At 41.2% G+C, this 16626-nt stretch overlaps 1 protein-coding gene across 4 annotated transcripts in view; it reads right to left on the reverse strand.

Annotated features, from left to right (window-relative positions):
* MYZAP (myocardial zonula adherens protein) overlaps positions 1 to 15581 on the reverse strand; it is a 59174-nt gene extending 43593 nt beyond the window's left edge. The window contains exons 1-3 of one of the 4 annotated variants that reach the window (XM_064668231.1): positions 15456 to 15581; positions 14597 to 14818; positions 4263 to 4352 (exon numbers count right to left, since the gene is read on the reverse strand). In XM_064668231.1, the coding sequence (XP_064524301.1) occupies positions 4263 to 4352 (90 nt within the window). In that variant the 5' untranslated portion in view covers positions 14597 to 14818; positions 15456 to 15581. Of the gene's footprint in view, positions 1 to 4262; positions 4353 to 9960; positions 10414 to 10459; positions 10664 to 14596; positions 14819 to 15455 lie in introns of those variants that run through there. The other 3 variants (XM_064668232.1, XM_064668230.1, XM_064668229.1) reach the window with 3 other exon arrangements.
* Positions 15582 to 16626: the final 1045 nt, after the last annotated feature.

Below are 16626 nucleotides of genomic sequence, written 5' to 3' on the forward strand. Positions count from 1 at the left end.
AATGGGGAAAATATGCCATGACATAAGACATGAGTGTTCTTAAATTCATTATGCTAAACAGGAAGCATCACTTAACACATTCCAACTTTTAAGCTCCTTGGGTGTAGAATTTAGGTATCCATCTCAAAACACAGAAGTGAGAGGCATTATAAAGAGTCATATCTCATCCATGAAATCTTACACAGAACACCAATGTTTATGCATTAGGAAAATAAGATAAAACAAATGCAGTAGTAACCTCAGAAGTCAAGGGAATTCTTTCTGTGCTTTTCATGTTGGGCTGGTTTTAATGAAGGTGTCACTTAATTAGTACATATCAAAAATCAGGCAATCAGTGCTGGAGAGACTGAGGAACAGTAACATCAGCCACCTGTAGCACATGAGCCACATTTGCTAGGGCACAAGTTCTGCTCTGCAGATAGGAGTGGGCTGGCAGCAGAGAAAACAGGCACTGTCCTAGATTCATTTGCACAACAGCCCCTGCTCACTGCGCTCGTATTCTTGATCCAGGCCTGACACGAGTTTCTGCTTGATTCTCACCATGACATACAGGAGCAAATCCCTCTTCTGGCTTCTCACAGCCTACTTTTTGTGCTGGGGAAAATTCAAGCATTTGAGGATGTACACAGCCAAAGTACCAAGTAGAGTTTAAGACTAAACGCCGCTCAAACTCAGGTAAAAGCCACAAAGACAGTAAAGTGACACAAATTTCTGGTGTATCATCTCATTTTCATTCTCTTGTCCATGTGTCTAAAGGAAAAAAGTCTGTCTACATGTATCTCCATATTCTGCCCTCAAAAGCTTAGCTGCAGCTTCCAATGACACTTCCAAATTTAGCCATGACAGTGAAGAAAGAGACTGATGGATAAAAATAAGCTCAATCCCAAACAGGGACAATACAATTGTCTGGTAGCCCTTTATTATGCAAGACAAGAGGCTTCAGGACATGCAGATTTTGCATACAATCTGCCAAACACAATATGCCTTTGTACTTCATGGTGAAGTAAACAGCCTCACACTGCTGTCATCCATTGTCTATCATGAACAAAAGTAATGGAAAAAAATCAGAATAGTCTGTGATCCTCTCTACCTAAAGTGCTGACAATTCAGAGATATCCAGCACTAGGCTTTTAGCCTGTAACCAACCAACCAGCCTCTACCTGTCAGTTAAGTTCTCATATCCTTCTTTCAACATATCACAGCCTAAATATAAATACAAAAATTCAACCTGACACACTGGAGAACAAGCTCACTCTCCTTTCAGCTTCTGAGATCAGTCTCTAACTGCACCACCTGCCAGCCTTTCACAGAAGACAGGGAGAGGCCACCCTAGTACAGTATTGCCTACAGCAATTTTGTTGCAAAAAACTACCCAGATCCATCACTTTTATCTCTTGCACCAGATCATTTTTATTTCGTGGATGTATAGCAACAAAAAAGTCAATCTAGAAACTTACTGCACTGATACAGATTGAATGAAGTACAGCATACATCTTCCATGAAGCTTGGACTACAGTGAAAAAGGCCAAGCCAACAGCTACCAACTGACACTGGATCACTTCTGATCTGCAAAACAAGTCATTGGAAGGATCAGCACTAGCAAGAGCTGCTGAGCAGCTCATGAGCTGATTCTGCAACTGAAACATCTCTTAGTGGTCCTGAGCCCGAGAAAGATGGAGCAAAGAAACAAACAGTCAGTGAGTCATCACTGTGTCACACCAGGGCAGCTCAAAATCACCTCCTTCTAATGAAAGATTTGAAAGAGGAGAGATTACAACCAAATGTCAGGCCACGGGGTATTTATAGTTTCCTGGCATTCCCTCGGACACTAAGAGGCCTTTGCTCTCCTCCCTCACCAGCAGAGACAGAGACAGGGAATAGTCTGTCTCTTCCCAGCACTTGTCCTGCCCAAACAGGATAAGTGTCCTGCCCTGCTCTGACTGCATGACTCGTTTGAGCACTCCAGCAAAAACTGTACAATCCCACAGATTACCCCTGCAGTTAATTTCTGTAAATCACACAGCATATAAAGACAGCACAGAACTCTAGATTCCAACAAGGAATCTGATGCTAAAACTTTATTCTTACTGAAGCTGGATTTTTTACCTTAAATTGTCAAGTGCAAAGCAGAAAATGGAGCAGTTCCCTAAATTCTATTATCCTTATTTCCAAAAAGGGGGCACAATTCTCAAAGGACGGTGTGTGGATTACCTAAATTTGTTCTTCAAGTGCTTTAAGTGATTTCATTAACATGAAGTCAGCTGAACATTGGTGATCAGCAGAGATATCTGATCACTGCTTTTAGAAGACTTTTTTAATTAAATTGGAGTAAAAGCATCACAGCATGACTAAGTCATGAGGCATGTGAGCACTGTAAGTTATTGTATAACTAATTCAAATAGATAATGCAATAGGTTACATAGACAATAAAAATCTGCATGTAATATATTACTGCCTGGCTTTAGAGACATAAGGAAAGACCAGTTCACAATCAGTGATTTTTCTGGAGCTGCTTCCATACACTGCAATCTGTGGGGTGATTTTGTTAATTACACAGAAACTATAAAACACAAATAGATGGCACAATTCCTCTGGGGAATTTTAATTGCTATGAGTTTGACTGATTAAATCCCATCTAGCTGTGAAGACTTTATGTATGCTTTCTAAAAATCTTTAAATTGTCTCAAAGCACTGAACTTCAGAAAACTGCTCAGAACATACAGCATTTAAAACACACTGGTTTTTTGGTCTCAGCTAAAAAGCTTCCATCTCTTAAAAATCACTGAGCAGTATCCTGAGTCAAATAATGTATTTATTATCTTTCATATCCTCGCCTTAACATTCTCTGATATGAAGCCCACTCGCTTTTACTTGTATTATGTGGGAAATAACAGCTCTCATTAAATATAAGGTCCCACAGAGAAAAAAAATTGGTCACGTAAGAAAATTGCCACTACAAATTGTCCAAGCCCTAATCATTCAGACTTCTTTCTTATTATTACACTACTCAGCTCCATAAAATGAGTAAGCCATGAGTCAATATCTACCCTCCTCAAAAACAAACTCAGACTCCTCTCAGGGCAGTGAGCCCATAAGCTTAGGCCAGTCTGAGGGTTGCTGCAGTCAGATACAAGCTGGCAAAAGACTGACAGAGAAGCTGCTTAAGTGCCACAACTAAACCCATCTGTAAAAAATGAATTATTACTACTTAATGCTGGCCCAAAGATAGTTTGCATTAAGGTCTATTTAATCTATTCTGTAAGTAGCATTTCTAGAACTTGAAGGATCAACTACTCTGCCAGAGCACTGAATGAAAACCTGAGCGTATGCAATATTCAAGCACAAGAAATATCTGATAAGGAATCCTTATCTTGACCATTTTAATTTGCATTTATTTTTATTGCTTTGGAATGTTTGTCTTTCTGAGTAATTTTTCAGTTATTTTTGCTTCTAAGTATCACTAAGAAATTATATTGAGTAAGTCCTATTGCTGTTTTGCTTCCTATTGTCATTTTACTGTTCAGACATTGGGTCCGGCAAACTGCACCAACTTCTTCTTTGATTTTGGTTTATCAAAGTATAAACACGGTGAAGTTGTAGAGCTTGTCCAGCTTCCCTTTTTAGACTATCCTTAAGACAAGTTAAACATCATCTCTTACTCTGAAATAGCTCTTAAACAACAAGTTCTGCACCAAAGCAGATTTAAGATTTTTTTGTGTGCATCTACTCGTTTCTACAAAGAAATTCCCATTCTGAACCCTTCTAAGCACATGACCTTCAAATCACTTTCACTTCAGAACAATCTTAAATTCTTTATTTTGTATTTCTTATTTGCACATCACCCTTTAACAAAATTAGCTGACACAGCAAAACATCAAGGTCCCTGGCCCAGCAGAGCCCAGACACAGTAATGCCCAAACCTTACACACTGCTAATCCTACATGAAACATGAAATCCCCTTCAGCTGAGGATCAAGATCCTGTTTGATGCAAGACCCAGCTCCTGATAACAGTTTCCTGCTCTTTGAAATATAAATATCAAATAATCAAGTTTTAAAGGTACCTCAGTCACAAATCACCTCCAAACCCTTTGTTGTTCCTCCACACCCTTTGTTGTTCCTCCACCACTGTCCTTCTTGCAGTTTTGCAATCCCTAACTCCAAGGCTCAGGCTCAAAGCTCACAGTAACTAATATCAGCAGCTATGGAGGGCAATATTTACTCCTAGTTTATACAGAATTTAACTTTGATTCTTAAAACTTACGCTTTTCTTTCTTTCAGTTTCCTTCACTCCCTGCTCAGGCTGTGAGACTTCATCAGGTGGCACCGTCAAGCGTAACCTACAGACATTCATCTGAAAGAAAGAAAAGATTTAGGCATTATAAAAAAATATTTTCATAATTCTCTTTACAGAATGAACTGTATTAAAGTTCAAATTTGAATCTACTATTTTCTACCTTCTACAACATAGCTGCCAAAAGATTATTTTTTTAAAGGTTAGAGGGGTTTTTAGATGGCAAAAAATAATTCAAGGGCATCCCCATAATTACATACCCGAATAGAAAAAATCCATTTCAATCAACAACTTGTTCTTATGTTCTCATAAATGACATTGAGAACTGAGAGAACAGAACAATGAAGATCATTTTCTACTTTCTGAGTTTTGTTTGCTGATTGGCCATACTTTTAATCTTCAAAAGAGATTATTTAGAAACAGAGTGTATTTTAGAGTGAATGCTTCTTTTCTGTTCAGTATATGGCCAAATATTTGAGGCAAGGGATACCTCAGTGCTGCAACTCCACTGAATGTGAATAGGAATATTATTGAAATCTGTTACATACAAATTATTTATAAAAACTAAGCTTCAAAACACTTCAGAAAAAATTTAAGCAGTGTTGTTTCCAAACTGATTTTAGAAAAGCCAGTAGGGACGATATCCTTCTGTCCCCACCTGCAGTTTGCCTTGCTTTGGGCTGAGACATCTTTGGTGTAAGGATATTTTCAAATCAGTGCATTTCATACAAGAAATTCTGTTCAAACTTTCAGTCTCAGTCCTGTTCAAGAGACATTTTTGTGGAAAACAACTGTAAGTCCTAAAGAGAGCACAGCAAATGCTGAAATAAGAATTTTGGCAGTCCAGATTCAAAGCTGCACAATACCTTCCTGTGAAATCCCAGCTGTCTGTTGACAACAAAGAGCTCTTAAAGCTCTTCCTGTAAAGCTCTGAAGTATCCCTTTCATGATTACCGTGGGCCATCACCACTGCTCTTCTGCAGCCCAGCATCTCATGGCATCTAGAGCTCTCCAGTTTTTCCTGACTTCCTACCTTCAGTCATGCTCAGTGTGTGTCTTTCTCTGAAATACCCCTTCCCATTGCACTTGTCCAAGCTCACAGCTCACAGGTCATCACAGCACTTCCTTTGCCCTTGAAAATGGCAATAAAGTTCAGACCTTTTTCAACTTTTCAAACGGGCTTTAACTTTTTCTTCTTCCCAAGCAAAAGCAATTGGAAGAACTATCTGCAAATATCTGCAGCAACTTCACTGCTTTTAATTCCTTTCTTTAAATCTGTTGAGAGGACAAATCAACAGCATTTTGACTACTGGTATGTTGTCAACTGTATTTAAAATATGTTATGTATTGCCTTCCATCTTTCTCTCAGTTTGGTCTTCCAGGCCTGCTAGGCCTGTTCTGCCAATAAGGAACAATGTCCTGACATGCAGATAAAGTTCTTATAAAATATGTGAGATGTGTGAAAAAGGAATAAAAAGTTTCTAAGAAGATCAAGGTGAAATATAACCTACTCTTTGGACACATCTGTGAAGGCAACTTTTTGTGCATTGTTAATTTATCATTCATGCATATGCTAGCAAATCTAGAACAAGAAGCCACAAAGTCACATAACTCCCCCAAAACTTAGCATAAGAGCAGATTATGCATTCATATTTGATAAAGAATTCTGAAACAATGAAATGCATTTAAAAATAATCAGTCTTGGCACACTGGCTTTTGACACAGATTGACTGCTCTGTTTGTTCTAAGAACACCAGACTCTCCCCATATTCTACAGAAGCTGATGGTGCTTCCCACTTACAAGTCAGTTATCAAGATATATTGATAATAAACTCCTCATCTTCAAAACTCTTGGATTCATAATGTAATCGCTATCACCTTTTCTCACCTATTTAATTTCCATTTCCCCTGCCCTTTCTTCCCATTAGCTTAGTAAGGCTCTTTCCTCTTAAAACATCCCCGTTTACAACGTGAAGGGAAACAGAGACTGGCATTCCTCCATGTAGGCAAACAAAGACCAGAGTCATAAATAGGAAATAGAACTGAATCTCTGCTGGGCAGGAAGTGACAGAAGAGGTCAACTTTTCCTTACAGTGACTTCAAATGAAGGAAAACTGCACAAAAAGAAATGAATGGATTGCTAGGATAAAACATTAAAAAACCCTCAGATAAATAGAAATAGATAATGACTGGCAATTCAAAGTTAGGAGAAATTGAGTTGTGTATGATTCTCTGAAGCTGGCAAATAGCTTGCCTACTAATCAGTACAGGGCTAATTATAGGCAACATAGATTCAGAGTACAGTGATTGTAAATAAGTAATTACCCCTGTACCTGTCTACAGGTCATGACTGACTGTCACATCACAGAGCTACTATGAAGGAAATCACAGAATGGCAGTCAAATCATAACAAATAGATTGGAAATACAAATTTACAACAGTCATTTGTTGAGACTAAAACCACTGTACAATAAAAGGGTTGTTATCATTTAAACTGCTTTTTCTTGCCCTTTTCACACTGCCTTATCCATTACCCCCAAATCATTTCCCCCACCCCAATTGGCAGTCAGCTGAGGATTTCAGCCTTGAAGTGATGCCCAGTAAGGCTTGTACAGCAGTGGCAAAGTACCACCCAGTTCCTTGCTGGGACAAACCTACACAGGCTGTACTTTCGCTATTGTTTATAACAATAGGACTTCCTCAGCATCCCTGGGGAAACAGCAGCAAACATATAAAGCAGCCATCCACTTCTGTTCCTCGTAGGCCCCAGATGATGCATTCTACCTCAGGACAGAACCACAGACCAATCTGCTAACATTCAGAAACACTGCAGATGTTGGAAGGGAAAAACAACCACTTTTTCCTCTAACCCCCAGAAGCAGTCACAAATACTGTACATACACTGTTCTTGCTGTGCAGTGCTTTCTGAAGAATCAACACACTGTAACATTTGTCAGCAAGTTTACTGGAGCAAATGAATGAGGAGGCCCACATGGAAATCACAGCGAGCCCTCCTCCAACAGCAAACAGCCAACACTGCTGCAGTGATGCCTTAAAATGGAAATGAGACCGTGACAGGAAGTGCCTCGACTCAGTGCCAAACAATGGCAGGATAATGTGCATGAGGATGAAGAAGGAGTTTCCAGAAACCAAGTGGGTAATGCAGGGATGGGGAGGAGAATGAGAACTACTCCAATGGGGAAAAAGTTGTGATTCAATTTCTTTCAACTGCTTACTAAGAACAAGTGAGAAAAAACAGGGAGAGACGTGGCTTCCACCCTCCCTTTATGTCACTGACATTGTCACTTTGTGAGCATAACTTTCAAAAAGAAATACTGGGTAGAAGAAGAACCAGGTATATTTCTAGTAATCTTTCAGGTTTTTGTTTAATTTGCAGCATCTGTAGCTTGGGTAAGTCACCAAGATAAGTAAGCTTAATGGTACCAACATTTTATGTTTGCTCTTGGCTTTTTGACACCAACACCCCATGAGTGGCGTTTCCAAAGCTCATCTGGCATCACTTGTGAAACAAATAAGTAGAGAGAAAAACAAAGACTGACAGGTTCAGCCCAGCACAACACCAGACAGCAAAAGTTTGCTGAGTGCAGTGAAAATTAACAGGTCAAGACATGCTTTTTTACCAGATTTCTAAGAGGCTACTGGAACAGCACAGATGAGAGCTACTGCAGTATGGCAGTTAGGAAAAAAACCCAATCTAGGTTAGTTTAAAATGTTGAGAATTCGTGGCCCAGATCCACAATCCACATTTATGTTTACCATCCTACTCAAATCACTAGGGTGCAACTTAAAACAAATACAGATGACAGATTCTGTTTGAGTAATGTTCTTCAGCCTCTTCTTCCCCCTTTCTAAAAAACGAAGCACCTAGAAAGGCATTAATCATAGTTAACTATGGACTGAAATAATTACAGAGCTAGCATTAAAATAATGAGCAATGTTGTTACAGAATAACCAAAATTACTAGTACAGCAATAGAAAAATACAGGCTGCTGTACTACCAGCCAGTCTTAGAATAAGACTTTTACAGGAGCCCCACAGAAAAGATGTGGTTCAATACTGATCCAGCTTCAAACCAACTTTAGAGTTAAACATCACCAGAATTTAATATTGTTGATATTGTCTGATAATAAAACTGCATAGGGAAAACACCCTTGTCAAGTAAATATCCACTACCCTACCAGCTCAACGCAGAAAAATCACTCCCGTTGCCTAAAGCCCAGTGTCAGCTTCAGACTTTTGAAGGTGAAAGCAGAAAAACAGTGGATGTTTAATTTCAGTCAGTCCTAAAAAGCAAAGAAGAAAGTACTTTCTTTGCTCATTTATCTGTTGATTAGCCTGCTCCATTTATGAAAGCTCTGCTATGAGATTCCACACACAATTAAAGGGCACTTTTCCTGTGACCACAAACACACAGGAATGTGACACACATCTTTCATTTATTCAGCAGTTATTCTAACTGTCTTCCTCCCCTCTTCTTACAACTCATGGTAAGGGAGTCATATTTCACTAAAAAAAAAGGGACAACAGCTTCCCAGTGGGCTGTATTTGCAAATTAAATTTTTACTAGTTTCCTTATGAGAATATATCAAATACAGTTCATCTTACATCATGCCCAGTAAATCTATCAAGGGGGTGAAAATACAAAAATTATCACCTAAACACAAGTTCCCTTATTTTAACTTCTTTAAGAAATAGTAAAATAGGAAAACTCAATGGGAATGCGGAAGACACATAGGAAACATTACTATGACTTTCAAGTCATCTTAATTTTTCCACATACATGAGCAACTTCAATTTTTATGAAGACCAGCAATCTTTTGCTGTGGAAGAGCCTGACCTTCTTGCTATCATGTAAAACAGAGCACCACAATGTTCCTCATTGTTTCAATTAGGAACTCATAATTTTGGAGCATCAAAACAATCACTGCATAAATCAAGAAGCTTCATGATCACATGGGTGTACTTCTTTGTAAGGACAAGATTATCACTCATTTTGATTTATTTCTTCACATGTGGAGTGAGCACTCACAATGATAGCAGTGTGGTTACAGTAGCAAGAAAAGGGCTATTTAAAGCTGGGTGGCTGTAGAGACATTCCTGTCATATCTGCATGAGTTTTAACAACTTTTTAGAAGCACTTCCCAACAGATTAAGACATCGTTATTATTTAATACATCTATGAAAATTAAAAAAATACATCAATAAATCATATTTCTGTATCTGAGAAACTGATTATCCAAACAAATTACTATTGCCATCTATATCGTTGTGGCGAGCTTCCCCACAACAGGCAGAGCCTGGGCAGGCAAATTCTGAGTTTCAGATATCCAGATGCATTTCAAAGGTGCAGGGAGAAAGTCTCCAACAAGTACACCTTCCCGAACAGCCAGGGACTAGCACTACAAAAGCCTTGTGGGACACCCCAGAAGCTCATCATTTCCCCGCACCTACATCGAACGCACAGAAAGATGCTCTCGCACAGTGCAAAATAAGAGAGGAGAAAGAAAAGAAAAAAGAAAAAAGGAAGAAGGAAAGAAAGAAAGGAAAAGCGCTCCGCAGGTAAGTACAAGAGGGGGTGTCGAACCGCCGCTCCCCCGCGACACCTCCCGCGGGCCCTCCCCGCCGCCCCCCCGCCTGCCCCGCGCACCTTCCGCCGGGCGCGGCCGCCGTCCCCGGGCTGTCCCCGGGGGGTGGTGGCGGTGACCGTGAGCCCGGAGCTGTAGCGCAGCATCCCCGCGGGCCGGCGCGCACCGACTGCGGCTCCCGGGCCGGCGCCGCCGCTCCGCCCCGCGCACTTGGCCGCGGGCGGCCGCAGGGGCCGGGCGGGGGCGGGCCGGGCAGCGGGGCCGGGGCTCTCCCCTCCGCCCAACCTGCGCCCCCGCGGTGCCGCCCGGGCCACCCGAGTGCCCGCTTTCCTCGCCTGGGGTGGAACTGGGCAAAGTGGCCGTGGGACGCTGAGGTCCCGGTGCGGGGTGGCATTGCCTCTGCTCATAACTGGGTGTCGGGGCGCAGCGTGGGGAGAGGAGCTGTGAGAGGAGATCCGGGTGGGTCCCTCTGTCACTCAGCCACCCCCCGGGACTGGAAAATGGGGAGTAAGGCTCGAGGGAGTCACTGGGGGCCACTCCATCCCATTCTCCTGTACCCACCTCTGAGCACTCTAACCAGAGAGTGATATGTGAAAGCTGGACACTGTCCTCCCTTTCTTCCCACGGCAGCAATCCGTGGGTGACCCAGGGCTGTCAGTTGTTATCCATGCTCCAGGAACGGGTACCAGACTGATCCAAAAGCACGCAGACCCCAGACAGCCGCGGGTTGACAGGCACAGAGCCGGTGCAGCTCAGTGCATGAGTGACAGCATCAGCCTTGGTGCCAAAGGTCCAACAAGCTGAGTCGGGTCTGCTGGAGCTGCCTGGCCCCGAGCCAGGTTGCAGGTGTGGACTTCAGCATTTCAGATGCTCAGCTCTTCCGGATCTGGGCTGAGGGAACGCCACAACCCTACCCCACTGACATGGGCCTAGGCACACACATCTTCACCCACAGCCTGGGCTGCGTCTGTCATGAGCAGTGCATTCCTCAGTAATCAAGGGAGTCATACTCAAAGGAGATGCTTTTGTTTGAGGGAAATGGCAGAACAAATACCTTAAAGAGCATTTTTTAAATAATTTATCTCCCGTCTCCATGTAATTAAATTAGGGCCACGAGAAAACACAGTTATGGCTGTGTAGTGTCTGTGCCCGATAAGATGTAAAGGACCAGAGTGTTGAAGAGAGGAAAGTAATTTGCACTGGAAAAATGTAAACTGCACCGAAGTCTGAGTGCCTCACCCTCTCCTCGTGCAATGCCTCTGTTGTCTGTCTCCAGGACAAGATTCTGAGCTATCAACATGACAGGGATCTGAGGAAGAGAGGCAGAAATCATTGCCCAACCCAGAGGAATGAATGAAGGTTCTGCATTTAGTATTCAGCATTTTTTGTTGTTTTCCTAGCCACTATTCTCTTCTCCCCCAGAAGAAGGTAATATAGCCCAAGGCAAATGAGTTAGAACAACCACTTGTATTTGGATTTCTCTCACCTCAAGATTGGCTGCATGTCTTTGTGGGAAGGCGTCTTGTGCCTACAAACAATTGCATTTCCATATGAATCACACCTGTCTTAGCTCCTGGTTGTAATGCTGCTTTTGTGGGTTTGCAGGTAGAGAATAGGTTTATCATCAACAACACGTTCCTTCACAAGTATGTTGTCTACCCACTGGGCTGTCATTTACTTGTTCCTGGTTATTCTGGTGAGCAGGAAGGTCTCTATTTAAATAAATTCTGGTATGCAGACAGCTGGTGACCTTTGTGGTTTCAGCTGAGGAGGAATTCATAGACCTGCGAGATTATCCTGGTTATTTAGAAGTCCAGAAGCCTTCTGGACTTTATTTCCCTCTGGGAAAAAGCCTGTATGCAGGGCTGCCTAGTCACTGCAAGGCACAAACAGGAAACTGCTTTTCTAAGAACAGGCACAGAGATTAAACTTGTACCACACTATGGGAAAGGACTCCCTTGAGAGTAAGGCACAATAATCAGATCTCTGGGAGAATCTACAAGGTCTGCATCAACTTTGCAAATACTGATAATTTTGATGGAAATTTTGTTGGTGCAGATGAGGAAGACTTGTTCATGGATAATACAAAGATAGATAATAAAAATATAATTTTCTCAGTTACATCTACCTTACTAGCAGCTCCCCCCATTTCTTGGAAAATAGCAGCAGGACATGTTTGCCCAATTTACCAATATTTGCTTGAACAGAAGCATCTTCTACTTTTGGGCACATCCTCAAATTAATATCCTCTAAGAAAGAATAACCTGCATGCATAGCTAGTAGTCTCCTTTTTTTGGACACTCTCTGAATCTTCATCCCTTCCCCTCAGTCAGGAAGCTGCTCAAGTGTAGTAAGGAGTCTAATTTGTTTGCTGCCTTGCCAGTTGACTGTGTATCCCATGCAACTATGTGCAGTCACCATATTTGTGTGTGAAATTATGACAGAAGAATCACTGATCATGAAGAATATAAATGCTCTCAAGAAGCAGTTGGGTAAACTCATGGAAGACAAGCTACAAGAGCTGTAAAACATGAAGATACATCTACAACTACTGACCCAGGAGGTCCCTGAACTGTGGGTTTGCTTCCTTGATACCTCCCCAGGGACAGGATGTCTGACCACTGTTTTTTCAGACTTGGCATGATGGACTCCCCACCAACAGCAGTAAAGGTGACAGGCTTCTAGCAAGCAACAGGTCTCCTCTGCTCTGAACAGCTCTCGTGCCCAGCTGTTGCTTGCCTAGGACCAGCTCTGCATGTATTCATGGCTGCAGCTCATTATTCCACATTTGCCATTCTCTCTCACCCCCTATGGAAGCTTAAACCAAGAAGTGACAATCCACAGAGTCACTCTCTGTTTTGCTCCCTGTCTGTTTTGGCTTGTCCCTGTTTGCCAGGACCCATGACTTTACCTCCCTGGTCCTGATAGTCTGAAGTAGATTTGCCACAGTTTACAACTCTTTTTTCCTGCAAGGGTCATTGTACACATGTTGAGAGCATTTTATACTGTCTGTGGTTTGGCATTACTTTAGAGAAATGAGATGGGGGAATAGAAAGGAAATCACTACTTGGGAATTAGTTTGACTAAATTAACAGTATTCTGTTGGTTTTTACAGCTGGACAGACTACTCAAAAGGTATACAGAGTCATACAGACTGCTCAGACAATATACAATATGGTGGCAGAACATAGTCTGACCAGGATGCTGAGCTTTCAGTTCAAAACCTGGCACAGCACTTTGTGACTGCAATGATCCAGAAGCACAGCAGGTTAATTACAAGATGACACTATAGTATGAATATCTGGAGCAATAGTTGTTGCGACATAGCTAATATAATTACACAGAAATTGCAAGAAATTTAAAGTGTAGGCACCTTTTTTGTTTTTTGTACACTACCTTGTTCACCCCCACCAGTGTTACTGAAATATTTTTTTCCCCAGGAGGCCCAAAGACCATTTTGCTGCAGGAAAAATGAAACAGGATGTCACAAAATCAACAGATATTTCTATGAAAAGCCCCTGGTCACAAGATGGACAACAGAGCATGCAATACATGGAGTAGGAAGCAGGTCTGCCCTAACAGAACAGCAGATCATAAAATAATTCCTGCAGGAGTGGGTAGCCTGGTCTTGCCATAACAAATTGCCTAAATGTGGGCATGATAAAAAGCAGATTATTATTTTCCCATCGAAAGCTCCTCTCCATCTTTAGGCTAACTGCTGACACAGTCAAGAGGAAGAAAAAAAGTTCCAATAGCACATGATCAACTGGAATATTAATCCCATAAGATTTAGGAATAATTGCAAAGGTACAAATGGAACAAGAACTCACACCTGTGGTCATTAAGGTTATAAAGTCCCATTTGTATTGCTACAAAACTGAGGTCTTGTAATTAACTTCTAATAGCCTACACTTTCCAGGGAGATTAAGATCTATTCTGCCTTCATCATCCCTAAAGTATGAAACCCATTTATAGAAGAAATTATCAAATGGACAGGTGCATGTAAAATATTTCAGAACCAGACTTACTAAGAACTGTAGGCTCAATCAACTATTTTTCCTCAAAGCTGTTTCTTTTTGCTGCCAGCTCTTACCCTTGTATTCTACAGACACACACTTAGCTCAGCATCATAGAACTATTAAGCTCTCCTTTTTAAGCATTTAAAATGAAAATTTTAGCCTGCTAATGGTCATAAAACAGCTTGTTAGGTGACATATCAGAAACTGAGCCCCCAAATTCAGTTGTCATAGGTGCCCTGAAATGCAGTATACAAACCAACACATAATATTGTGCAGTTCTTCTCTTGAATAATATTTCATCTTTCACTGGCAAATACATCTGTGCTTCATTTGGAGCTCCTGTGGTTTATAGTTACCCTTTTGAAGTGACATAACACATACAGCCACCTGAATGTCCAGTTTGGTTCAGCTACAAGCATCATATCACTTCTCAGACCTTTAATTGTTTACTCTCACTTACTGCTCTTGGTACATGGCTAATACAAAGATTACTACAAAAACTCAGAGCCTCTCCTTCTCCTGCTGGTCTCACATAGACAAATCTAAAATTAGGAATTCCCACACCAGGAGTTTGAAATGCAGAATACACGTTTTATTTTGCAAAGCCCTCGGTACCTATTTCATGCAATTATTTCAGTTAGGGTTGAAATGAATAAAAATATGAAATTCCTGGAGTTACCTGCAATAACAGCTTGATTCCATGTTTGCTGACAATGTAGAGTCACAGACTGTAATTGCAGTAAATGTTTCTTTGAATGCCTTCTGCTTTTAATTGTTGTCCTACTTTGTACTTGAAGTCCATCTTCCTGTCGAGTTTCTCAAAGTATTTTTTAACTGTGTATCAATAAAGTCACAAAATGCAAGATAGCTCAATAAGTAATACATTGTGCACAGTAATTTCCTCTGGAAGAGACAGAAAAGACAAGAGAGAATGGATTAGTTACTAAAAATTGTATCTAGGCATGAACATAGAGCAAGTCCATTGAAGCCAATCATGTAATGATAATAATAACAGGATTCCACCATGTACCTTTATGCATATATATGTATGTCAGTGTATTTCACACAGTTCGTACACCTAGCAGTTAGAAAAATGAGAATTACACCTGGTAGCTGTGATCTGTAGAGTCAGACTGTTAAAAACAATTTATAGAGAAATAAAAATTACTACCACTAAGATTTTAAAGAAGGCTGCAGAGCCCTAGGAGGGCCTGTTTTTCAATAAAAAGATATTTTTACCTGTATTTCAGAGGGCTTTTCATAATTTTACAGCTATAGTCATGGAATTGATTTTATTAACTAAAAAAAAAAGCTTGAACTTTAAAATCAACTGAGAAATATGAAATATGTTGAGGCAAATACAGGACAGTTTCATTTGTCATGAATATGTGGCCACGTTTGAATGAAAAAAATAGCACTATGAGTTTTCAGTCACGAATTTGCAGGGGTTTAGATAGCATCAGTGAAGATTTTGCTGAAGCATGTAGGGCATCAATCCAGTTCTGATTCAGCAGAAAAAGTACCACCCCTTGATTCACCTTCACCGTTTCCTCTTTCGTGTAGGTCTCCATTCAGTTCCCAGCTGGGTCACAGCCCACAGCAATGTGGCTCCTGACACACATGCAGTGCTGGAAGCCTGTCACTCATCCTCCAGCAGCAGCTCTGGGTTTGGTCAGTCCCTGCAAGCACAAATGTCACATAAAAAACAAGGCAGCAGAGGAGCAGCAGCATTGCTCACCCAGGGGTGTGACTCGGCCGGGTCACGCAATGGAACTGGTTACGGTGGGAAGGAGAGGAGCAAACAGGCACACCCCACCATTAGCACCACTGGGGGATTGTTAGGGAGCTGCATTTAAAATCATATCCCACTCCCTGGAGATAATATCAAATGATAGATCCCTTCTGATTCCAGGGTTGTCATTGTTGCAGGAAATAAGGAAATTTCAGAGGCAGAAATAAATTGAGGAGTGCAAGTTCTTCTACAAGTGTAAGGAGTGGAAATTTTTCAGGGAGGGGGAGCGTTAAGGACAGGAAATACACCCTGAGATTAGCTCAGCTGGTTAGAGCATGGTGCTCATAAAACCACTATGGGCCAACCCAGGATGTTCTGTGATTCTGTGAAATCACTACATGTATTTGACTGACTGCTTTTAGTTTACAAAGGAAAAGATGAGATATTTCATCTTTATTTCTCCACAGGAAAGGAAACATAGAAGAGTTAGAAGGGCGAAACTATATTCTGCTTCAGCTCTATTTTATGGTAGAAGGCCAAATAGCAAGTGGTTGACTTCAGCCCTGCTTCAGGGCAGAGGATGACGGAAACTTTTTCTAAACAACAAAGAAACCAGACATTTGTCTAGAACATCTGCAGAGATGCTACAGAAGTTCTTGGCTGTTTGGCTTCTCCCTTGTTTTAGATCTGGTATAGGGCCTCCATGTTCTCCCATCTCAGAATGACAGACATGGGAATGTAGCAGTTCCTAATGGCTCTTGCAGCCCATTGCCTGTCTGCACACGTAGCTGGAACACAGAGCTGGGCATAAAAGTTGTTTAGTGTAAGTGAAAGATCTCATTCTATTATTTATCTCCTTCCTACATACTAAAAAGAAGTTTATTAGAAGTCATGTAAAAAGAAAATAAGGTGGAAGGAGAGGTATTTTAACTATAAAATATCAGGGCGTGCTGACTCTTGAAATAAGGGGACCTTCA

Source organism: Pseudopipra pipra, chromosome 12 (assembly GCF_036250125.1).
Source record: "Pseudopipra pipra isolate bDixPip1 chromosome 12, bDixPip1.hap1, whole genome shotgun sequence".
Classification (NCBI taxonomy): domain Eukaryota; kingdom Metazoa; phylum Chordata; class Aves; order Passeriformes; family Pipridae; genus Pseudopipra; species Pseudopipra pipra.